General features: G+C 53.1%; 2 protein-coding genes across 2 annotated transcripts in view; one reads left to right on the forward strand and one right to left on the reverse strand.

The window, feature by feature from the left end:
* The first annotated feature begins 1978 nt into the window (after positions 1 to 1978).
* On the forward strand, positions 1979 to 14017 carry DEXI (Dexi homolog). The gene is made up of 2 exons (XM_069486134.1): positions 1979 to 2521; positions 12331 to 14017. The coding sequence occupies exon 1, from the start codon at positions 2086 to 2088 to the stop codon at positions 2371 to 2373; it is 288 nt and encodes a 95-aa protein (XP_069342235.1). The 5' UTR covers positions 1979 to 2085; the 3' UTR covers positions 2374 to 2521; positions 12331 to 14017.
* Positions 14018 to 16382: 2365 nt separating this feature from the next.
* CIITA (class II major histocompatibility complex transactivator) overlaps positions 16383 to 25312 on the reverse strand; it is a 38825-nt gene continuing 29895 nt past the window's right edge. Inside the window, exons 14-20 of the mRNA XM_069486135.1 lie at positions 23091 to 23171; positions 22453 to 22545; positions 21142 to 21228; positions 18789 to 18872; positions 18547 to 18630; positions 17715 to 17812; positions 16383 to 17200 (exon numbers count right to left, since the gene is read on the reverse strand). Of these exons, the coding sequence (XP_069342236.1) occupies positions 17737 to 17812; positions 18547 to 18630; positions 18789 to 18872; positions 21142 to 21228; positions 22453 to 22545; positions 23091 to 23171 (505 nt within the window). The 3' untranslated portion in view covers positions 16383 to 17200; positions 17715 to 17736. The remainder of the gene's footprint in view (positions 17201 to 17714; positions 17813 to 18546; positions 18631 to 18788; positions 18873 to 21141; positions 21229 to 22452; positions 22546 to 23090; positions 23172 to 25312) is intronic.

Here is a 25312-nt window from a genome sequence, read left to right on the forward strand (position 1 = left end):
CAGGAAACTTGAGTCACAGAGAGGTTGACTTACTCAAGGTCATGCAGTTAATAAATGGCATAACCAGGGTTCATGCCCTTGCACCCTTATTTTTATCTCTTCCCGATAAACAAAAACTGCACCAAATGGGTAACTGTCTTGTTTGTCCTCACAGCCTTTTTCTTTTTCCATGTCAATTGAGAGAGAGAGAGTTTGTGTGTGTGTGTATTGGAAAGGCCTGCAAGCAACAATGTACCAAACTGAACATCTTGTACTTTCAGAGGATTTCTCTGGTCTTCAGCCAAAATCTATGCCATTTCCCAAACTACCACACTAAAAAGAAAAAGGAAACATTCATCTTTCTACAGGAGCCAAGATTTATCTAAATTTCTCTTCTGGATTAGAAATGGGAAGCTCAGTGCGGGCAAGACTTCCCGATTCACTACCCATTTGTTCATTCATTTCTCTGCCTTAAAATGTGTCCCCATTACGCTCAAGAAAGAATTGAGTCAGGGCCAATGTTCTCCCCAATGCCTAGCACAAGGTTTGGCACATAATAGGTGTTCAACAATTATCGGCAAAGTGAATGAATGAGTAAAGGTTTGTTTCACCTTCAGCAGTTGGAGCAATGGAGACCTGCGGGGGGCTTAATGGTTTGCCCTGTAATTCATATACACGGGGTAAGAGAAAATTATGGGGAATAAAGGGCAGGTTCTGGCCTTCTAAGAAACACACCCAGGCCCAGCAGCTTCCAAGGTCCCTCCATTTATCTGGGCTCGGTTTCCTCATCTGTAAAAAGGGGTAACATACTACACTGCCTTTTCTGCCTCCAATTAAGCAACGCATGTATGTCACCCAGCTCAGCGTGGCCTGAGATTTAAAGGTTCGTTGAACGGCATTGGAAGGCGCTTTACGCAAGATCAGTTTCCTGAAGGATGTACAACGGTTGCCCAAGACCAGGGGAATCACTGGTGGGAAAGGCTCACTTTTCCGTGCACTTCTCGGTAGTTTGAATTGTTTAGCCACGTGCATTATTATTGTGTTCAAACATGATTTACAAAACAAAAGAAACAAGCAAAAAGCAAAATTACAGCTGAAGGTCTGAACTACCTCGGAATTTCTTTATTCAGGTGTTCCCAGACACGATGCAGATCAGCCAACAGGCACAACTTCCAAAAGCCAGAATTTGGGGAGGCGAAGGGGACAGTGATTGATCTCCACCATAAATATCGGCGCTTTGGGAATGTCCAAGGAACTGTCCGCCGCCCCTCCCCCACCCGCCTCCTTTTAAACAGGAAACTGAGTCCCAGAGAGGCGTGGCGCCATCCCAAAGTCCAGCAAGGTGCAGAAGAAGCCCGCGGTTTCCTCTGGCTTTTGTAGTTCTAGGATAAGCAGAGGTTTGAATTGTGTTCAGTCTCTTTTCCTTCCCCCTACTCCCTGGCCCCGCAGAGTGAATCCGAGTTGAGATTCGAGCGCAGACCAGGACGCGGAAAGCAAGTCAGAGGCCGGCGCCCCGAGGGGCGGAGCGAAGCGAAGCGGTACCCGCCTCCTGGCGGCTCGGGCCAATGAGCGCGGGTTTTGAGCCGGCCAATGAGCGCGGGCAGGGGGCAGCTGGCCAATGAGCGCGGGGCCGCTCGGGAGGCGGTGCTCGGTTCGGGACAGGAGGGCGACGCTGCGGCCGCAGCCATGGGCGCTGGGCCTGCGGGGGCGCGCAGAGGGCGCGAGGAACTGCAGGACCCGGCGGGAGAGACCGCTGTTGGGACTGGCCCTCGACGCTGAGCCGCCGTGGGGTCCCCGCTGGCGCTGCGAGGGCCTGTGAGCGCGAGCGGGGCAGCCGGGCAGCCGCCGGCCACTTCAGAAGAGCCCGGTCGCCGCCTGGCGGGACGAGGGGACCTTGTGGGAACATCTGCGGGTGCGGTGACCCCGCCCGGCACATTTCGGGGGTCGGGGCGCGGTCGCAGAGGGGCGCCTGGGGCCCAGCGCCGCCTCCGTCCATCCCCGGGGCGCCCCTGGATGGCTGAGCTGTCTCCTCGCCGGCCGCCCGGGCGCCTTAGCGGCTGAGCTCGCTAGGACCGCCGGGCCGCCGCAGCCCTCGCCGCCCGCTGCATGCCCGGCGCCCGGGTCGCGGCCCACCTGGACGCACTGGGCCCCCTGGTCCCCTACGTGCCGCCACCGCTGCTGCCCTCTATGTTCTTCGTGGGCCTGTTTTTCGTCAATGTGCTGATCCTGTACTACGCCTTCCTCATGGAGTACATCGTCCTCAACGTGGGCCTCGTCTTCCTGCCCGAGGACATGGACCAGGCGCTCGTGGACCTCGGCGTGCTCTCCGACCCCGGCTCCGGCCTCTACGATGCTGACTCGGAGCTCGACGTCTTCGATGGGTACTTGGAGTAGGTCTTGACTGCCGTTCCCCCCTCCCGTCTACGATCCGCAACCCTCGGGCTGGACCAGCCGCCCAGATCATGCCGCCGCTTCTGGTTGAGGGCACCGTCTGGACGGGGATGGGACCCCAGGACGAGGCCCTCCCCCGCCTCCAAGGCCTGTAAGTGCCCTCTCTGCGTGGGACAAGGGCGGCTTGGGACACTGGTGAGGGAGAGGGAGGCATCCCCAGGCTGGACACACACCCCTCTCCTAGGCTTATGTCTTCTCCGTGCGCCTCCCCCAGGTCTAACTGGATGTCAGGAAAGGCCGGACCCCTCTTAGGCCCTTAGCTGGGGCTAGAAAGCTTTTCCCAGCAAAGGGGACAACTGCTGAAGCGGCAGAGGACCCAGGGCCTAAGTTATGCTTGGGTAGTCATGGGACTTACCCCCACAGCTTGTGGAAAAAGCCTTTGCATCCAAATCCACCCAGCAGAGCTGTGAGCTCCTCCCCCATCCTCATCCTGGCTTGATGGTGACCTTGGTTTTTTGGGGATTCTCCCTAGTCCCGGAAGAATAAAGGCTTGGGGCTGTAAGAAGAGGTAGGGAACCAGGCACTAATCCCCTTTGTCTGTGGCCCCTTCGGGGACTAGGTGGGGATTGAGTGCAGAGGCCTCGGCAAAGAACCCTGTACTTCCTTTTGGCCTTGGATTTGCTGCTGTTTTGGAGTCAGGTTTCAGGGTGCCCCAGCTCGCCAGTTCCGCAGCTCAAATCTGCAGGGGCTGCCAGTTTTGCAAGCTGCCTTCACAGAACAGGCAAGCAGGGGGGTTGGTGCTGGGTCTGGCTTTGTCTGCAGTGTTTGCAAGGCCCCAAGGGGCTCTTAGGTCAGCAGAAGGGACCATAGGATCATTGCACTGAGGTATTAAAGTCCTGTCTCTGGGCTGTGACCAGGGAGCTTGCCTCTAGCCCCCCTTGTGTGTTAGAGGTAGGGAAATGAAGGTCCAGGGAGGAGTAAGACTTGGCCAAAGTCACTCAGCAAGGAAGAGAGGCAGCTGGACTAGATGAGAGAGAACATGCATACCAGGCAGGCTGTTGGGCAGCTGTTAGGTCCGGGATCACAGGGCAGGCAGGAACTCCTTGGCTCAGCCCCTGAGGCTAGATGGTGCTGGAGTATCACTGGGCCTGCATGGCAATTAAGGGGGGTTGTGAGGAGGTGGGCAGGGGCTCCTTTTGGAAAATGAACGCTAATGCCATTCACCCCAAGCAGGCTGAGTTTACTCCTCTCCTGTGTTGCCTGTCTTTGCCAAGATGACCATAGTCAGAGGGTGTCTTAGTTCAATATGCTGTAACAGAATACTATAGACTGGGTGGCTTAAACAACAATTTCTTACAGTTCTTATAATCCCATTCACAAGGGCTCCACCCTGATGACCTAATCAACTCCTAAAGGCCCCACCTCCTAATACCATCACATTGGAATTAGGGTTTCAACATATGAATTTAGAGGGGACATAAACAGTCTGTTGCAGAGGGTGATGCAGGGTGGGACAGGACATGCTGGTAGCAGAGCTGGGGGCAGAGGGCTCCCCCAAGGCTTCGGTCCCCAAACTCCAGTACTGGTCTGGGGTGGGGGGCACAGCAGAAATTAAGCTTCATCTGTATTTACAGCCGCTCCCCATTGCTTGCATCACCGCCTGAGCTCCGCCTCCACCCCCACCCAACCCCCCGCCCATCCGTGGAAAAATTGTCTTCCATGAAACCAGTACCTGGTGCCAAAAAAGTTGGAGACTGCTGCCCTAGGGGGTCAACAGTGAGATTTCTTTGAAGAAAACTTCAGTTAAGCTCAGTAAGATCTTTGCAAGAACCGAGTGCCCGGGGGGCATGTGCCAGCTACTCTGCGTACCTACCCAGCCTGCTTGCCTGCCTTCCATCCATTCTTTCACTGAACAAATGCTTATTTGCCTGGTGAGTGAACACGGTGAGCAAGACAGACTCAGCCCTGGCCCTCCCAGCACTTGGTGAGGAAGACTAGTAGGTACCCAAAGAAGATAATCAGATGTTTTAAGAGCTATGAAGGCATATAAGAAAGACATGAGCTTCCTCTATAGTGTCCTCGGCACTTAGAACAGCACCTGGCATCTGGTAGATGCTCTATGGGGGTATAGATGTTGAGCAGGTGAAACAGAAGAATAGAGATGGGCTGCTTTAGCTAGGGGGTCAGAGAAGGAGATGACACATTTGAGCTGGCCCTAATTTGATAGAAGGAGGCAGACATGAAGATCAAGAGAAAAGCAATCCAAGCAGAGGGAACCGCTACAGCCAAGGCCCTTGGGGTAAGCTCTTCCAGTTGGCTCTTTCAGCAACTGAGAGGGGGCCGGCATGGCTAGAGAGCAGCCCCAAGAGAGGTCAACAGGGTTGTGGGGGGCACCATGAGGGACAGGGGAGGCCATGGCCAAGAGCAGTGGAAAGCCACTGGAAGGATTTAGGCAGAGGATGACACAATCCAATTCTCATTTTGCAAAGATGACTGTAATGGTTGTGGACAGAAGGGGCCGAAGGGGCAAGAGTGGCAGCAGGGAAGCCAGCTAGGAGGCTGTTAGCTGTCCAGGTCAGAGGTGACAGAGGCTTGGACGAGGCAAGGTTGGTGAAGACAGAGAAACACGAACATACCCAGAACTATTATCAGAGGTAGAACCTATGGGATCCATTCAAAATCTGTACTGAGTATTGATCATATACCACTCCCAGTTCTAGGCCCTTTTTATATTCCCTCCTTCAGTCATTCAACAAATGTTGGTCCTGTCTGCTCTTCTGCCAAGCCATGTGCTGGGCCCCGGCAATCCCAAGATAAATCCCTGTCTCCAAGCCAAGCGTTTGACTTTCAAGCAGTGTAACTTTGGTGAAGAACGTCTTATTTTATCTCTTTACCACATCAACAGAAACACTTCCCCTTCCAAATGAAAACATTGGCATATTATGAACTGAAAACTGAAGCCCAAATGCTTCGACATATTTTGCAGCAAACGCTGTTTGAGCAGAAACACTGGAAAGTATCTCTCAAGGACACCCTTTTAAAGCTCTCGGAGCGACAGGGCCTGACCCTGGGAGAGGGGTGGGGTTGGCAAGGTGCGGGTCGTGGTGTTGCCTGGGGCTGTGGGACAGACTTGGGCCAGGAGAAGTGGTGGCAGCATGCACAGCATTCCCTCCTCCCCACCCCCAAATCCAAGCCAAGGAGGCCTTGCCCCATGTGCCTGGGAAGCCCAGACCCTGGGGTTGTGGGAGGGGTGGCCAGTGGCAGGAAAGCCTGTGGGAAAGATGTAGGTGACCTGACTGGACCTCACCTCTGGGCCCTGTCCCACAATGCCAGTAGTCCAATCTTGCTCCTTTTCACTGGTCCTCGTGTGGTCACACGTATTCCACACAAGTCAATCAGGAAACAGTGACTACTGGCATAGGACATGCCAGGCAGAGGGGCCTGGGGTGGATCTCAGGGTGCAAAGGTGCACCCACATTTGCTGAGCACCTCTTTGAGGAGGTAGTATTAGGGTCGTGGTTAGGAGCCAGGACCCGAGGTTCAGATTACCTGGGTTCAGATCCCAGGTTAGCTGTGACCCTGGGCATGCTACCTAACCTCTCTCTGCTTTAGTTTCCACTTCTGTAAAATAGGGGGATAATGATCTTCTTGTGGTGATTAAATGAGATACACATTATGCACTTAGACCTTCTTATATATAGCAAAAGGTATATTAATATTAACTGCTATTAATAGTCAGATGTAATGGAAACTGTGTATTCACAGGCCCTTGTGAATGCTGCACCTACACGCACGCATGAATATTTACATCCCATGATGAGCGAAAGAGGACTGGCTGCCTGAGTGCCAGGGAGATCCAGGTCTGGCCTAGCTGAGGACGTTTCCCACTCTCTAGCCCTAGGACCCTCAGGAGACCTTCCCCTGCCCTGTGGTCCTCAGGGCACCAGATCCGGAACCCTGGAGAGCTGGCTCTTTGGATTTCCCGGACTGTTCATTATTGCCTGGAAGCAGGGATTGTGTATTGGGAGAAAGGGCTGCTGTGGCTGGCCTGGGAGCCAGGGAGAGTCCTCAAGTCCCAGCAGTTCCGGTGCAGAGGCAGCTTGGCTGGGTTGGTTTGTCCCGGTTCCTGACGAAAGCGACTGGTGGCTGCCAGCCCTTTCTTGGCACACAGTGGGGGTTGTGGGAGACAAGCCATCTTGGGGTTAGAAACATAGACAACTGGAGGCAGCAACTGGAGACTGTTGCTACTAGAGTCAGTGTGACCTGGCCTGGTGCAGCTCAGATATGAAGCTAGGGGTCACCAGACTTAGTGGTCTATCTTATTACAGGGTTTCCCAGGCCTCAGTTATCTCCCAGCTGGGTGCCACAACTGTTCCTTCCCATCTACCTGCCCTCGTCCCTCCTCGCCAATCTGCGGCCTGTGCTATCAGCAGAACGCTCGCTGGGCATGTTGCTGCCCAGCTCAGAAACCCAGACCCTCTACAGGGACACGATCAGATTTGAGCCATGGGAGATCCCACAGGCAGTGGTCAGGGCCGATGCAGGGATGCAGGCCAGGAGGCTGTGGCTGTCATCCAGATGAGAGACAATGGTGGCATGGGGAGGCAGGTGAACCCCTAGGCCTCACCAACTCTCCAGCTCTGTTCCTGACATGAAGCCCACCAGGAAGGGCCTGGCCACAGGGTGCATTGGTGCTAGCTGCCACTTTGGACAGGAGAAGACCCTAACATGTGTCTCAAGACAGTGAGGTGTCAGGGGCCTCACTCCCTTGGCCCTGAGTTATACAAACTAGAGATTTCAGCCGAGGAACAGGCAAACCCCACATCACACCCTCATAGCCCTGTTGCGCATTTTGCTGAACTAAGAATGTGAGGCCTCCTATCGAATTTCATATTTCTGGTTTATCTGCTGTCTTTCCCCCCAGAGCTTCTGAAAGCATAATCTGCTTTTTTAAAACCTAAGATCACAAGAGGGGCAGACATCTTTATCCCATCTCACAAATAAGGAAACTGAGGCCCAGAATGGGGAAGGGAGGGGTCAAGGGACCAAACCCAAGTAGGACTCCCAGCACAGTGCTCTTGCCGCAGCACTAGGGTTTGACGGGGCCTCTAGTGAGGGTCTCCCAATCCTTGACGTTGGAATACCAGCTCACAGTTTGTGCCAGGCCAGTCTCATATGCACTCTTGCTCCTTATTGCTGAATTTTTTAAAAAATGATATGATGAAATGATTTCACACTTACAGAAAAGTTGCAAGAAGAGTACAAAGAATTCCCATGTACCCTTCTCCCAATTCACCGATTACACCTACTAATGTTTTGCGCATGCACAGAATGCCTGCTTGCTCTTTTGTTTGTATGTAAATATATGCATGTACCTATATGTACACAGTGCGTATGTGTATAATTATTCTTCTGAACCATTTGAAAGTGGGTTACAGACATTATGCTCCTTTACTCCTAAATATTTGCCCCTAAATATCAAGAGGCATGTGTTTGTTTCCTTAGAGCAGGAACATATTTACATAATGACAGTACAGTTGTCAAAATCAGCAAATTTAACTTGATACAATGCTATGACGAATGTAATCTACAACTTTATTCAAGTTTTATCAGTTGTCCCATGGTGTCCTTTAACAATCAAGAACAAAGGGAGTTGAGGTCCAGGATCCAATCTCAGATCACCCTTCGTATTAATCTTGAGCGTTCTTCAATTTGGAACTGTTCCTCAGTCTGTCTTTTTACCTTTCATGACATTGACATCTCAGAGGGGTACAAGTCTGGTATTTTGTAGACTGCCTCTCAGTTTGGGTTTGCCTGACATTTACTCTCAAGGTCAGGTTCAGATGGTGCGTTCTTGGCAGGAATACCACAGCAGCAAGTGTGTGTACCCCGTGCATCTTATCAACAGGCATGTGCTGTCTGTCCCGTTCCTGGTGATGTTAACTTTGATCACTTGGCTTAGGTGGTGTCTGCCGAGTCTGTCCACTGTCAGGTTATTATTTTTACCTTTATAATTTATAATTTAAGATGAAATATACTACTCTTCGTGTTTCATTTGTAAAAAAAAATCTACTTCTTGAAAAAACTTTCTTAACAATAAGTGATGGGGTCTTACTATTAAACATGTTGCCCAGGCTGGCCTCGAACTCCTGGGCTCAAGTGATCCTCCCACTTTAGCCTCCCAAGTAGCTGAGAGTAAAACGGGCGATTGCCTCAATTTTGCAGGCCAGGGGAATTGAGCTCGGATTAATGATTTCATTTTCGTTGTATTTTTAGCATTGCCTTCTGTTTGCAACAAACTGATTTTTTTTTTATTCGTGAGAGTGATGTAAAGGTTCCTTTTAAATATTTGGAGTTTTAAAAAGTGCATTAATTTAAAATACTGAGTAAATAATAGTCCAAGTGGTTCTTGGGTGTGGCCAGCCTTGGATGAAGGTGTTGGGCAATTGCCGCCCTCCGAAAGGCCTCACGGCGTCTTGGAGGTATGTGCCACCCTGCCCGACTTCTCCTTTTTTACGTGAATTTATTTTTAAAAGAACGTTTATGTCACTGTAAAGAGAAAACCATCATCACTTGGCATGGATAAGAATAATAAGTGCCAAAGTCATTAACTTTTGGGCAAATACTAAAGCCAGCTAAGGGCGTCGGGCCTGTCGCCTGCTTCCTGTTTATTAAAGAGGGAGATTAGCAGCTGCCAGGTGGTAAAGCTATACCAGCACCAAACTGGAACTTTCTCTTGTAAGTAATCATAAGGATCCACCAAAAACCAAAAAGTGAATCTCTCGCTCGTTATGTATGTGTGATTCAATGTTACTTATGGCCACCTCCTTGTACCCCCTAAAATTGTTGCTAAGAGGCTTTGCAGTCAGACACATTTCAGTTTAAATCTTAGCTCCACCAACACCTCGGACCAGTGACTTCACCTCCCAAGCCTGTCTCCTTCTCTGTAAAACAGGGAGAACAGCAGTTCCTGCCTAAGAGCTTGTGCAGGTTTGATGGAATGGGATGGTGAATGACCTACGGTCACCGCTTCATAAATGATGTGGTCGTGGTGTGGCAGGCCCAGAGGGGCTCCAGCCCAGGAAGGCTTCCCCCTTACCACAGGCACCCTTACTCTTCTTGTGGGCCAGTCACCAAGGAGGGTGTGTCTGTGTGGGCGGCCTTTGAAACAGCCTCAGGGGGATAATTGGTACCCAGGGAGTCCTGAGTAATGCTGGTGGCCTCACAGCTGTCATCCCAGGTCAAGCCTGGGGTGGCTGGGAGCTCCCCAGCCTGTAAGACTTCATTCCTGGGATTCCTTCCTGGCAGGGGGCTTGGCCGGGTGGATAAAAATATCTGCCTCTCCCACATCTCACATCCCCATGGCTTCCCCTGAGCGTTACCCCGTGAGCCGACTGGGCAGGGTTCCATTAGACAAGGAGGGAGACTGAGGCTTGGGGAGGTTCCATGACACTCACCCCAGATACCCAGCTATGAGGTGGCAGTGTCGGGCCTCCTGGCCACACTGTCCCAGCGCTCTGCAGGGCCTGTGCAGTGGCTGCAGCAGGGGGAGATGGGGCGGGGAGTCAGGCTTTCCGGGCCCCTGAGGCTTCCTGAATGTTTGCTACTTTCCCCTTTTTTCAGGCTGCTGGCTCAATTTTGCAGGCCAAGAGTATCAAGCTAGGATTGATGGTTTCATCTTCATTGTGTTTTTGGCATTGCCTTCTGTTTATGACAAATGATGTTGGATTTTTTATTCATGCTAGTGACGTCAAGTTTCCTTTTAAAAATTTGGAATTTAAAAGAGTACATTAATGAAAAATACTAAATACATAATAGTCCAGGTGGCTCTTGGGTGTGGCCAGACTGGGATGAAGGTGTTGGGCAAATGCTGCCCTCTGGAAGGCCTCACGGGGTCTTGGTCTCTCAAACCTTATACAACATTGTCAGCATTTTTTGCTGTATCTGCCTAGCACCTGAACTAGTATCGACATAGTTGTTTTCTTTAAATTGGCTCTATTAATTAATCAACTATAGAGACAGGGTCTCAACTCTGCACCCCGGCTACAGTACAGTGGCCAATTATAGCTCAATGGAACCTGGAATCCCTGGGCTCAAGTGATCCTCCTGCCTCGGCCTCCCAAAGTGCTGGGATTATAGGTGTGAGCCATCGCACCTGGCTCAGCTCTTTTTAAAGTGAAATCAACGTTTTGAAAAGAGAGAAACTTTATATTACTACCAGAAACGGAAACCTGGCATCACTTGCCATAAATAGGTGGCCCTACAGATAAACACAATGAAAACAGAAGATGTACATAAGTTCCAGCTGGAGGCTGGTCAGACTGGAGTTAGAACATGTGGGAGGGAGCTCCAGGCGCACCAGCACCTGGCTGGGACGTTGTCTGGGCCGCCATTTGTAGTCAGAGGAATTGGGAGTGGATGAGGTCCTCACTGGATGATACTCCATGTTCTCTAACACCCTGTGCACACGAGTCTGAGATGGGCTCAAGGACGCCCCCAGGCCTTGGAGATGTCTACAGTGAGCACCGTGAGGATGGCTCTGAACAAATAATTCTGCTCCAGGTCTCGGGACCCCAGGCATCTCAAGAGCAGCCCTGTGGGAAGACATAGCTCTGTCTGCACTTACAGCCCGGGACCAAGTAGGCCAGGGCAGGTCTCTGCAGGCAGAAGGTGCCAGGTCCGCGTGCCCAAAGTCAGTGGAGGGGAACGGTGAGGCTGCTCTGATTGTGATCATTCCCATTGTTATTACTAATCTAGGGCCAGCTTTGCCTCTCACAGTGGTGCGACTTTACGCAGGTCACTTGGCTTCTCTGAACCTCACTGTCTTCACCTATGAAATGGAGAGACGCACAGTTCTCAATGGAAGCAGTTCTGCGCCCTTAGGTGGTCCTTGGAGATGGGGAAGGGGACACTTTAGTTGTCATAGTGACTGGGGGTGCTACTGACATTCAGTGGTGAGGGGTCAGGGATGCTGTTAAATACGCAGTGCCCAGGCCAGTCCCCCATATCCAAGAATTGTCCTCACCCAAATGTCAGTAATACCCTGTTAGAAGCTGGGCACAGTGGCATCTGCCTGTAGTCAGTCCCAGCTGGTCTGAGACTCTCAACTATGCGGAGGCTGAAGCAGGAGGACCGGTTGAGCCCAGGAGTTCAAGTCCAGCCTGGGCAACATAGTGAGACCTTGTCTCTTAAAAAAAATAAAATAAAATAAAGCGCCCTGTTAAACAATATACGTTACACATTTAACCTGTAAGTTCTATTTGATGCTCAATCAAGTTTGCAGAAGGAATAGCCCGAGCTGGCAAAGACAGGCTCAGAAGTGGGTGGGGGCTGTGAGGAGGGTGGGTGTGCGGAGACACGGGCACCAAGGTGGACACAGAGAGAAGGGAACGGGGAATGAGGACCCACTAAGGGGCCAGGCCACAGAGACTGCTGTGTCCTGGGAGGAGGAGCTGAGTGTGGCTGCTGAGTAGCTTGGCCACGGCCAGAGCCTTCCTGTAGGTGGCAGAGCCTTTTCCCGGCAAGGTGGGAGGTGCTGCCAAGCTCTGCCCACCACCCGGCGCTCGCTCAGCTTCCTTGGAGCCTCACGTCAGCCAGCAGACCTGGGGACCCCTGCGCAGGCCGCCCTGCTTCCCTGGGCACCGGCCACCCCTCCTCCCCCACCCCCCGATATGCAGACAATCCTTCCTCCCCCGTGTGACACTGCACCAGTTCTCCGGGCCAGGGTCTCTCAGAAATTAGGCAAATTCACTAAAAAGAGTTTGTAATAAAAACTGTAGAAAAACATTCCGAGCCTGAATCTGGGGCTTCCAGTGGTTTACTGAACTCAGGAGGTGGGAGAAGAGTTCCCTGCCTCCCCCCGAGCCTCCTGAGGCCTGGTGGCTTGTGCCATGTCCCTGGTCAGCCTGGCAGCAGGGTGGGGCTTCCACACTGGTAACTCTGCTTTGTCCTTCTCATCAGGCCTGCTCCCCTCCAAAGCTTCATGCCAACAGAGAGGTTCCCGTCTGGACCCCGGAGGGTGGAAGGAGAGATTGGGACCGAGCGCCTGTCCCCGGAGAGCGGGGAAGGCAAGGGGAACCGGAAGACCTCGTCTGCCTGCAGCGTCCCACAGACGGGCCAGCCTTGGCTTGTGACTCCGCAAGCCCGGTGGATGTTTACAGGAACCCAGCCAAAGTTTGCCTCCCTGCACTTCACCCCCAACTGCGCCTGCTTCCCCCACTTCGCCTTCGGAGAGGACGCTTCTAACAGCGGACACGCACACAAGCGACTTCCGTTAGGATGCCAGTTGAGCCTTAAGCCCGGCTGGGTTGAGCCTGAGGCTGGTCTTACATGCAGGGACTGTTTCAGGGAGTGACTGAGAAGAAGAAGCCGAGGACGCTGTCGGGGCTAAGGGTAGGGTTTTGACTTCTTCGTTTCCAGCTGCTCATTCTTCATCAAGTTGGCAAAAGCGAGGAGTGCCGTGTGGCCCCCCTGGCTGGAAGTCCTTTTCTGAAAACGTGAGTGCTGTGAATACTTGATTTCGATAAACCTGTAAAAGCAATACTTAGGAGGCTGACTTCTTTTGATTAAAAAGTGTATGCAACTCCAAGCCCTGGGGGCCCTGCCTTATGTTTTTTCTCTTTGACATTTGGGGAATGGGTCCTTATGCAGAACCTCATGGTTGACAAAGAGAAGAAGAGTCAGGGTCTTCCAAGTTGGAGGGCCGGCGGGGTTTGGAGTGTACCCCAGCGAGGCTGGCCCCCTCCCAACTTCCACAAGCTCAACAAGCCTGGGGGACGGCCTTTGGGGTGCGGTGGGAAAAGCCTGGTGGCCAAGCTGGAAATGTGGCCTGAATCCCACAGAGGTGGAAGCGTGTGTCCCCCCCGCCAGGTACATGGTGGACCTTTGTTATAGACGAGGGGAGTAAGGGAGCGAGGGGGAAGGAATAAATGAGTAAGTGAAATGGGGTCAACTTGCAGTTTCGTGGGGACAGCAGTAAAGCTCTCCAGTGTACAGGGCACCTTCCCGCACACGCTGGGTTAAGCAAGGTGTGTATGATTGACCCCGTCCTACAGGTGAGACAGGCGTGGGCGAGTGCAGGCGCAGCAGAACTCTGGGGGGAAGACGGTGGCGCACCTCTCGTCTTCATGCGAGCCTAAGGGAGTGCATGCTAAGAACTCTGGAAAGAAGGCTTGTGAGAGGCCCGGGGGACACGGTGCACATGACAAGGGCGACATTCGTCGGGAGAGAGGCCTGAGGGGACAGGTGAGGGCTTAGGGCTTAGAAGGTGCACGGACTTGAGACCCGCTGGACGTGGAGCCAGCGGTCGTGCTCCTCTGAGCACCCCTTCACCACCTAACAGGCAGGGCTCAGGGAGCATGCCCAGCGCTCTGCCCAGGCCTGCACAGAGAGTCTCCAAAGAAGGCAGTGTTCTAGTTAACGTCTTGGTTCCTTCTTTTATGGGGGTACGACCTATAAATGTCACTTAGATCTGTAACATGGGGACAGTACTTTCTCCACCTCTTATGACTCTGTGTTCACTGTAAAAGGTGCCCCCCTGGACTGACGAGGCTCCACACCAGGACTCACAGCTTGGTAAGCAGAGCCCAGACGAGTTTGCAGCCTGCAGTTAGCCCCGTTTGCAGGTGCCTTTGTACAGTACACAGACCACCCAACCATACCTGGCAGCCCTATCCAGAGAGGTTTTTTTTTTTTTAATTTGCTAAAATGCAAGACTCATCAGGGCAGGACATCTTATTGACCACAGTGTACTCACTATGTGATTGTAGAATGAATAAAGCAAAGTTATAGTGAGATTATCTGTTCATTCCACATTTATTATTGAGCACCTGCTATGCACAGGCACCTTGCTGGGTGCTGAGGGCACAGCAGTGAGCAAAGCAAAGTTCCTGCCCTTCTATAGCTCACATCCTAGGCCAAGAGCAGACAATGCTTAAATAAGTGTGGAAAAGATAAAATAGTGAAGGGTTGGAGAGTGGGGGCAGAGGGGAGTCTATGTTTAGCAGGGTGGTCAGGTAGACCTTCATGGAGCTGTCCTCTAAACTGAGTCCTGAAGGATGAAAAGAAGTCAGCTGTATGAAGTGCTGGGAAGAACATTCCAGGCAGAGGCAAGAATAAAATGCATGAACGTATGTAATGATCCAGCTAACACGTATGGACCTCTGTGCCAGGCTCTTTTTCTCAATGTATTAGTTCACTGAATCTTCACATAACCCTATGAAGAAGGTACTGTGATTGTGCCCATTTTACAGATGAGGAGACTGAGGCACAGAGAAGTAACTTACGTAAGTGGTGAGCTGGACACTGAGCGTAGGCAACCTGCCCTAGAGCCTGTGCTGCTGACTCTAGACCCTCATTCCTCTCGGGCAGGAGGAGCTTAGCGTGGTGCCTGGCACGTGCTAATCATAATTGCTATTATTTATTGAGCACTTAGCAGTTCCCTTGCACTGTGACAAGTGCTTTACATGTATCAGCTCATTAAATAAGTGGTAGCTGTCACTAAAAAAATCATTATTGGCCAGGCACAGTGGCTCATGCCTGTAATCTTAGCATTCTGGGGGGCAGAGGAGGGAGGATTGCTTGAGCTCAGGAGTTCTAGACCAGCCTGAGCAAGAACAAGATCCTATCCCTACTAAAAATAGAAAAATTGGGCATTGTAACATGAGCCTGTAGTCCCAGCTACTTGGGAGGCTGAGGCAAGAGGATCACTTGAGCCCAGGAGTTTGAGGTTGCTGTGAGCTATAATGATGCCACTACTGCACTGTACCTGGGGTGATTGAGCGAGACAGTCTCAAAAAAATAAAAAATAAAATAAAAATCACTGTAGCCTCTAGCCTCATTTCATCATCTCCAAACAGACCAAACGCAGGGTGCCCCCCCCTGCACCCATAAGCCATAGTACCCACCTGGAGATGCCTGCATTGGAGAGTGGCCAGGTGCTCATCCCTGTGGCCACACAAACGGGAGTCCCATGGACTCCGCAGAGTCTGTGAATGCAGGGACACCCAGGAAGGTGATGCCCAAGTGATTTACGACAGAACCCAGGTGGCAACACCTGGTACCCTTTGCAGCCAGGCCAAGGCAGAAGGTGCCTGCCTCCCCCCAGGGGCTGCCAACTGGGCAGCCGGGTCTGAATCCTTCAGCCCCTCCCGACTCTCAGCTCTCACTTGCTGGGAAAAGGGGCAGAGTTCGGGAACCAGGCTGATCTGTGGGCATCAGGGCTGGCATGCCAAGGCTGACAAGCCGCTCCCGCTGCCAGCAGGCGAAAGCCAAAGTGCCTCACGCTGGGGCCTCTGGCTGAGCAGGCCACACTCAAGTGGAGACCCACAGCCTAGCTGGCAGCTGGCTGGGTAGACAGCCGAGCTGCCAAGTCCCTTTCGGGCTTACTGCAGCTGGGCAGGGCTCCAGCGTGGCCAAGAAGTGCTCCCAGGACAGAGCCGTGTGTCAGAGGCAAAAGAAAACAATCCCTTTGGCACAGCCATTGCGCTTAAACCTTTCTGACCCCCAAGTAATGAATTTTCCACTGAATCTTAGGAAGTCACAGAGAAAATCCTTTCAGAAAAGATAGGTCTTGGGCCCAAGCGGACTCTGTCGCGCGTGTGTGTGTGTGTGTGTGTGTACACACACGTATGTGTGGCGATGGGGGGTGGGTAGGAGAGCGGCAGCCCGGTCACACTGGCCAACAGAATATGGCAGAGGTGGTACTGTGTGACTTCTAACGCAGGTCATGAAGACGATTCTACTTCTCTCTTGTGGTCTCTCTCCCCTGCTCCCTTTTTCTTTCCTTTTCTCTCTCTCTCTCTGTCTCTCTCTTTTTGGGTGATCACCCTTCTGCCCAAGCCACCCTCATGGAGAGGTCCCCAGCCAACTGCTCCTTAGAGGGACTGAGGTCCCCAGCCGGCAGCCAGCATCCCGTGCCAGCTGGACAGGTGAGCGAGTCTTCAGACGATCCAAGTCTGGCCCTCAAGCTGCCGCAGCTGACGCTGAGTGGGACAGAGGTGAGATGTCCCCACCAAGCCCTGCCCAAATGACAGGTGTGTGAGCAGAGGAAGTGTGTGTTATTTTAAGCCACTCTGGGGGTGGTTTTTACACATTTAGACAGAACAGTGGGTACCCCAAAATGATAATCGTGGTATAAATTGAAACCCTGGACCTGCCCGAGAGGTGAAATGAGACATTTGTAATGTAGTGAAAAAAGACCCAGGCAACGAAGCCGGGGCTCCTGTCTGTCCCGCTCCCCCACCCGTTAGTGTACAATTACCTGTTCCTCTGCTAAGGTCCAGTGCGTCTGGCCAGGCCTGGCTTTGGCCTTGGCCAACAAAGTTACCACCCAGCGAGTCCCACAGACGAAAGCCGCTGCCACAGTGCCCCCGCCCGTCGTGGGCTGGGGAATTAGCCGGCCGGGGGTTGCCCACCAGCGTCTTCACAGCGCTGAGTGCCCTGTCCGGGAGTGTGGTCGGACAGCAGCGTGCAGAAGTGCTTTCTCAGCAGGCTGGCAGGGGCCTGGCAGGCCGAGATGTGGCTGCCTCGTCTCCTCACTCTGGACTGGCCGTGGCTGTCTGGAGTGTCCTGCAGGGGAGGCCTCAGGGCTCCCAGGTGGACCGCAGCGCCACCAGGCGCCCACCCATCTGGGCCCTGAGGAGGCCTGGAGCCGGCCGGTGACTGTTGGCACAGCAAGACGCCGTTGGCTGTGCAGCGGGCGGGGGCCGGCCCTGAGCACGCAGGCCCTGGGTGCCGGGATGCTGACGCGCATGGGATACCCCCAGAGAAGAGCTGTGTCCACAGGTACCCAGTTCAAGGTGCAGCACGCTCAGCGTCTCCAGAGAATGTGCTGTGGGGGAGGAGTCGGAGAGGGAGGTGAGCCAGGACACGTAGGAGGGGACTAGACACCTATAAGGTGGGGGATGGGAGGGACAGTGGAATGAGGGGGTCTGAGCCTGACGGACAGCACAGTGTGGGGCACACAGGGCTGAGGGACAGTCATCTTCACGGTGAAAGATGAATCCAGGGCCATCAAGGCAGTCAACAGGCTGAACAGCAGCAAGAAGGGCTTGGAAGTCCATGAAGGAAGATCTTCCCAGAGCTAAGGACGTGGATGGCGGACTCACCGGGTCCTTGCCCTGGTCGCTAAGCCTGACCACAGGGAGGACCCTCAGGGACCAAGTCCCCAAACCCTGGAGGACACCTCCACTAGCCCTGTGTGGAGACAGGGGGACATCCCAGATGATACCTGAGTCCAGAGTGGTCACCCAGCCCACCTGGCCCCGCTTCTCTATGGCTACTTCCCAGGAACATTGTCCCCAGGGGCCCCTGTGGTTCTCCCCTCCAGAGCCCACCTGGGTTACCTTGTCCAGAGCACAGCTGGGATCATCTCAGGCAGATCCGTGAGTCCAGCTGTTTCAGGTGCTCCTGGACACCAAATGGGATGGTGGGTGTCCACATCCTGCAAGGGGGGATGGGACACAAAGCCCAGGTTGGAGGAGAGAGGTGGCCTGGAGGCCCAACGAAAGCTGCCCCCAAGTCCCTCCTCCCACCCAGCCTAGAACCTTAGGGACTTCCCACCTGGCAGGGTGCAGACTGGTGTGGGGTCCTGGGGAAGGCAGAGGCCCAGGAGCCCGGACACCCCTTTCTGGTTCTGCTGTTGACTTGCTGTGTGACCTCAAAAAGCTTAGTTAACTACTCTGTGCTTTATTTGCCACATCTGTAAAATGGATCCTATAAGACCCACCCCCATCCATCTTAGAAGACACGAGTGATTATGTAGGTCAAAGTGCTTTGCAAGCGTATAAAGTGTTACGGCTGGACAGTAGACATTGTATTGACTTAATAACAAATGAGTTTGAGCCACCTGAAATTGCCAATTTTTATAGGTCAGAAATGGCTAGATATAGGCAATTTCATATGGTTCACCCTAGTGTAGCATTTGCTGGGCATTTTTCTGTTCTAAGAGGTTTATATGCCCTTGACTCATTTAAGCCTCATGAAACTTCTTGGGGTATATATTATTATGCCCCCATTTTATAGATAATGAAAGTGAGTCCAGAAGGGTGACGTGTGTGCTCGCTCAAGGTCGCACCTTGGTGAGGGGGAGAGCAGGATTTGAGCCCCGGGGTCACAGGCTGAACCACATGCCTGGAGAGCTGGGACTGCCCACCCACTAGCACTGCCGAGACTTACGCCAGCGTCTCCACGTGAGGACACTTCCGCAGGCTGGCGGCAAGCTGCTGGGCCCCGGCGGCCGTGAACTTGTTGTACTGGACACTAAAGGAGAGAAAGCCGTCCTGGGGCCTGGCCCTCGGGACCACCCAGTTCCCCTCCAAGACCTCCAGCACACCCAGCCCCTCCCATGATGCCAGGGGAGACCCGCGGTCTCTGCCAGCCCTGGGCCCAGCCTCCCAGCGCCCAAACCCCACACTCACTCCATCACCCGGAGGGACACCATGTCCGGAAGTGCCCGAGCCAGGCTCTCGGCCCCCGCATCGCAGATGCAGTTATTGTACAAGCTGCCAGAAACAGAAGCCAGGGGAAGGGCTTGGGGTTGCTGGAGGGTCAGGGCACAGTGGGATTCACACCCAACTGGGCTCACTGCCCCATTTTACAGAGGGGCAAACCGAGGCCCAGAGAGTTGAGGCTGCTTCTCTGTGGTCACACAGTGAGTCCAGGGGGAGCAGTAGGACTAAAAGGATGTCGTGTTCTGGCTGACAGCGTGGAAACCCTGGGGAGAATGACTTCCCGAGTTCAAATCCCACCTATGCCTCTTACTGCCTGTGTGATCTTGGGCAAGGTACTCAACTCCTCTGAGACTCAGTTGGCTCGTCTGTAAAATGGGCACAATCAAGGAATTGTAAGGAGGAGTAAATGAGTTAATGCTGGTAAAATACTCAAAATGCACCCCGGCACCTGGAATGGACCGTGTGTTACCTCTGGCTATGACTACCTCACAGAAGCATTCGCGAGGGTTACGTGAGTTACCAAAGAGGGTGTGACAGCGTTGGGGTAGGAAGAGAAAAACCCAGAGTCCCTGTGTGCTGAACTCACAGCCACCATCAGCAGCAGTGGGCAGAGCAAGACAACTGGCGTCGGTGCCGACTTACGCACACGCTCATTCCCAAGCCTCCTCCCCCCGGGCCAGATGCCACCGCGGCTCTGATTCAGGGCCATGACTGTGCCGTGACTCAGCCTCGGAGCGAACTGCAGGGCTGCTGTGAGAGCAGCAGGTCTCAGCTGCTGCTAAGTGGATTCGTGCTGGACTCCAGCATCCCCGGATATCACAGGTCGCCGGTATCGGGGCAGAAACCAGGGGTGGCTTGACAGTCTCTTCCTGGGACAGGTCTCCGACCCAGGGGGCCCCTCCTCCCCGCCGCAGGCAGGGTGCTCTGACTGTATTTCATTGATGCCAGGACACAACGCGTCCTCATTTGACTATCACTGAGATCAGGATGTGTCTTATAACTAACAGGGAGTCATAGTCTTACTGGCAGCATTTTGTCCTCTTAATAGAGTCTTACAGTGAGCGGACTCTTGGATTCCATGAGATATATTTCTTAGAGTGTAAATCAAACCAAGTCTCACCTCCACATGCCCCACCTGCCCCACCTGCTTCTCCATTCACGCTGAACAAACTACAGACACCCCCCTGTGTGATCTAGACCTGCTGACCTCTCCCTCCTTCTGGCCCCATTCACCGCAGACAGCTCTTTCCCTGCTCAGAGGCTTTGCACCTGCTGTTGCCTCCTGCTAGAGCGCTTTCCCCCTAGAGCTTCCCACAGAGGAATCACCTCCCCAGAGGCTCCCTGATCTCGCTCTTGAATTTGATACTCTCCGTCATACTGTCCTGGGCCTTGTTAGTGTACTTCCTGGCATGAACCAGTATTTTAAAATATTTTATTTATGCATGTGTTCACTTATTCAAGAGACTTGAAAGCAAGAACCACATCTATCTTGCTCGTAGCTGTATCTCTGGTCCTAGCACAAGTTCTGGCCCACGGTTCGTGTTAGAGAATATTGGATGCCTTGCACAGCTCTGGGGGAGGGAGTGTCACCAATCACATAGCCTACCAATTGTACAGTACACAACCTGCACAGCTGCGCAAGGTGGTCCTGGCTGGAAGGATACATGAACTGATGCATCAACAGAGATGGACAAGACGCCACCTTTCCTGGGGATCTGACTCTGGCTGTGAAGAGGGCTGGCATAAGGGAGGGCGGTGCCCCCCCACCTGGAGAGTGAGGACAGCTGGTGACTCTGAGTTGAGCGACTGGGGCTCTGGTCCCAGGTCATAGTCTCTGGTTCCACATCAGGGTCCAGCTAGAAAAACTCAAAAGTGAGAGGTGCAATGCCAAGGCCCACCAGAAGGTGGCAGTGTAAGCACTGACTGGAGTGCGAGAACAAGACCAGCCGAGGTGGCCGGTGCATGCTCAACCTTCCAGAAGCCGCCACCCTGGACTGGGAAAAAGCTTGGTCTCACCTTTCCCTGGGGGAAGAGGACCAAAATGTGTTGTCCACCAGGGGCCAGCATTGTGCCAAGCACCTCACATGGGCCACTGGGATGGTGCCCGTTTTCCAGATGAGCAAACAGAGGCTAAGAATGAATAAGTCACTCGCCCAGAGTTCCTTCCCTGGGTCCCAGTAATCCTCTTGTTCAGGGCCAGGGCGATTGCTTCTAGGGTCCCCGTGTCTAACCCACAGCCAGCACCAGGCTGCTCCCTGTCCTCCCCCAGCCAGCCAGCTCTGCACCTGACCTGTGACCATGACCGGGGGCCCCTGCTCACCTCAGCCTGAGCAGGGACACAGCGAGCGAGGGCAGGGCCTCAGCGAGCTTGCAGGCACCCACGTCGGTGATGCTGTTCTGGGACAGGCTGCAGGGACACAGCGGGGGAGGGCTCAGGACCCAGCCTGTCTGCCCCCTCCCCCACCAGCATCTATCCATCCATCCATCCGCCCATCCCAGTCAAAGCCGGAAAACCCTCCTTCCCCACAGGGTGGCCCAGAGCAGCAAACACGTGACAATCGACCTCAGGGAGAGTCCTGGGTGATAAATCGTGAATGGCGCTGTCGATAGACTGCTAACTCTTAATAAATACAAGGATACTGTTCCATCCTGTGGCCACATGGGATGATGGGAGTGAGGATGTTTTATGATTTTATAGCATTCCCTCTTTTCCCCCGGACCACTTTTCAGCACTATAATTAAGCGTTTGTGTTATTTGTTTAAGGGCTGTCCTTTCTGCCAGGCTGTGGGCTCCACAAGGAGAGGGGCTGTGTCTGCTCCATTCTTTACCGTATCCTTGTGCCTAGAGCAGTGCCAAGCACATAGTAGGTGCTCAGTAAACTTGGGGGTGGGGAGAACAGGTGGGAAAGAGGAGAAGGCAGGCAGGACTAAGAGGGGGAATCTAGCTCCCTGCGTTGTCTCCTAGAACACTAGAAATTACTGGAGAAGTCTCAGGGTCCTACAATCAAGGAAGTTGCTAAATGAATTCTAGTGAATTCTCTGGCCATCCTGACCTCCGTTACTAGGGGGAGTGTGGGAAGTTTTGACACCCTCCAGGTTCAGTAAAACATCGTGTTGACCCTCCTACATCTTATCCATCTCCAGCTTCCCAAAGCCCAGAAGAGTTAAAGAAAAATTTACTGTTCTGATAAAAATGTTTTACTGATAAATCCTAACCTGCCTCTCCTATTTCACCCTCATTATAATTTTTCTGTCACTAAATTTTATTTTCATAACTGTACACTTTATAATTATGGGCTTGTTTATGTGTTTGATTGGTTGTTGTGTCTCCTCACTAGAATTTAAGATCCCTGAGGTCAGCGGATTTGTTTGTTTTGTTTAAAGCTGGGCCTCCAGGGCCTAGGATGGTGCCTGCACATAGTAGGTGCTCCTTAAGTATTTCTTGGGCTGAGTGGATAATTAAATACAGGAATGATGGAGTGAGTGGCTGGATGAAGGGATGAGTGAGTGAATGAATAATTAAATGGAAGGATGAATGGTGGATTGAACGGACGAGTGAATGGGAGAATACAAAAGCCAGCTGGCCTTTGGGGGACAGATGCGGAGGGAGGGGCAGGCCCAGCCCACTCACTTGAGGGTTTCCAGGGCCTTCAGCTGAGGGAAGGTGGCTGAGAGCTGCGCGACGCCCTCGTCCCCAATCTTGTTCTCGCTCAGCGAGTCCAGGCTGCCGGTGGGATCAGATGGAGACCGTCAGCCAGCGCCTGGGAGGCCACCTGCCCCTCCCACCCCCCCAGCCCTGGACACAGCACAGGCAGACGGCCCACTCCCGAGCCCTGGAGACCAGGACTTTGTCACCTGAGGTTGCCAACTGGGGGCAATGCCTGGTTGGCTTCTCAGCCCTGCCCCCCTCACCCCACCGAGCTTGGGCAGCTTCCTTAACCTCTTGGAACCTGCACTGTGAAGTGGGATCGTGCTCCCCCCTGGCGCCCCCTGCCGCCTCCCCAGCAGCAAATGAAGCTGTGAGGGAAAGGGTTTCAAAGGTCACAAAAGGATCCCACACTTTTCTAGTTATTGGGGATCCCCATCTGCTGTCCGTTCCCTGCAGTGGAGTCATCTGGTTACTCCCCCAGCCACGCAGAGGAAGCGGGGGGGGGGGGGGGGGGAGAGCGAGAGAAAGAGAGGGCTCTGCTCTTCCCACGAGCCTCAGGGCAGGGCTTGGGGCTGTCAGAACCCAGAGGTGGAGGGGACAGACGCCAGGGCCATACTCACTCCAGATGCTGGAGGGAGGAGAAGGCTGGGAGGATCCTCACCAGTTTGGGGAAGGCCTGGGGGCCTGCGATGGGGCCCAACCTAGGAGGCAAAGAGCAGGGTAAGACCCCAGAACAGTTGCAGCCCTGGATTCAGCCCCAGGGTGGGGCAGAGACGGGCACAGCCCTATCTGAACCCCTCCCCTTCCCTGCCTTTCGCCCCTTACCTCCCCCCAACCCTCCCCCGTGGGACCCCAGTCCCTTTTGCTTGGGGCAGATTTCACAAAGCTCCCTGGAGCCAGTTCTCTGTCCACATCCACAGACACCCTCTCCCCCAGCCTGGTGAAGGGGCCCCCAAATGCCAGCTGAGGACCACCGCAAGTGGTAAACCAGACGGTTTACTTGTTGCATTTTAATAACAAAAAGAGCTATTCCTTGAGCGCTTATCATACACCAGGCACATGCAGAGCCCTTCACTCAGCTTAGATCTCATTTAATTCTCACAACTCTGAGCTAAAGGCTCTTCTTCCCCCCATTTTACATATGGGGAAACCAAGGCATGGATCGGTTAAATAGCTTATACGAGGTCATCCAGACCAGACTTTGAGGGAATGAGAGAAATAAGGACAATGAAGGGCTGTTTTGTTTTGTTTCAAAAATATGGTTAAATGTATTCACTATAAAGATCTGTCTTATATTCTAAAATTATGTCTTTTGAACTATTTTGATATTAAAATGATCATTCTTTAATAAAATTATAGGGCCAGCAGTGGTTACTGTATTGTTTGTTTGTCTGAATAAATATACTCAATAAAAATTAAAAGATGGCAACTGCGTGGTTACTCAAATTCATTCTGAAATGTTCTCGGTCTCTGAAATCCCAAAGCCCGGGAACCACAGGCCACAGTAAAAGACCACAGGGTCGGAGCTGGACTCTGGGGTCTCCCGTGTGGCTCCCACGCCAAGGGCCTCTGGGTCTCGGCAGCCCCGACCTTGTAAGATTGTTGGAAGGATGAAGAAATTCATCCTCACGTGTTTACCCCTCGCCTACCATGCCAGGCCCAGGGGAGAGAGCCACGAACGAAACAGACAAAACCCCTGACGTGGCGGAGCTGACGTGCTGGTGGGAAGAGATCTGGTGTCTGAGTCAGTGAGTCACCCAGAAAAAGTACAGTGGCGAGGGGGCGAGATTTCATTTTTAAATAGGAAGGTCAGAAAAGGCCTTACTGAGAAAGACCACGGGAGATGCAGGTGTGGGCCGGGCAGGTATCAGGGGAAGAGCATTCTAGGCACAGGGCACAGCCTGTGCAAAGGCCCGGAGGCAGGACTTTGCCCGGGGTGGCTGAAAACCAGCAAGGAGGCCCACGTGGCTGGAGTCGGAGTGAGTAAGGGAGAGAGTTCAGGGTGAACAGGGAAGGGGGGCTTCAGGGGAAGGATGCTGTGTGAGTGGGGTCCCTGCAGGGTTTCGAGTGGCCCAGAGGCAGCTCAGGGCTACAGGGGGCCCGGCACAGTGGCTGCCAGAACAGATGCCCGAAATAGTCTTTTGCTTCCTTCTTTCCTTCCTCAGAACTTTCTTGGGGCTTCCGGCCTCCAGGTGGCTGGTCACTGGCCCTAGGCTGTTCTACCCCATTGTCGCTGCTCGCCAGAGCACAGTTCCGACCTCAAACTAGGGGCTTTTTAAGCTGAAAATAATTCAAGGCCAGAAAGGGCCCTTCGCGATTGTTTTCATACATTTCCTCTTTTCAGCGACATTTTTACCTCTGCACAAATTTGGCCCTTTGTCTCTGTTCAAAACAAGAGACGCTTGGCTTTTTCCTGGGCACAAGGGAAGCGTGTGGGTGATCAGCCGGGGAGGCGGGCAGCGGGGCACGGGCAAGTCACCTAACCTGGCCGGGCCTTAGTTTCCTCATCTGTAAAATGGGGAAGGTAATGTCTGTCTCCCACGGTAGCTCTTGAGATTAATGAGATTATGTGTAAAATGCACTGAATACACTAGGTGCTTAATAATGCCTTCCTAATCAAGAGATGACCTTAGCTCTTTGACAAGAACCAAACACAAAATTAGCTTTTTCCTTGGTTGGCGCTTGGAGCCAGGCTGACCTGACTTTTATGACTTTGGACAAACAATGCAAACTCTCCGGGCCTCGGTATTGCCATGTGTACAACGGGCGGTGACAGTAATAGCCCCAGAGGAGGATCAGCTCAGATGACAGAAGTGAAGGTGCCTTGTACATTGACAAGCTA

This window comes from Eulemur rufifrons, chromosome 14 (genome assembly GCF_041146395.1).
Source record: "Eulemur rufifrons isolate Redbay chromosome 14, OSU_ERuf_1, whole genome shotgun sequence".
NCBI lineage: Eukaryota > Metazoa > Chordata > Mammalia > Primates > Lemuridae > Eulemur > Eulemur rufifrons.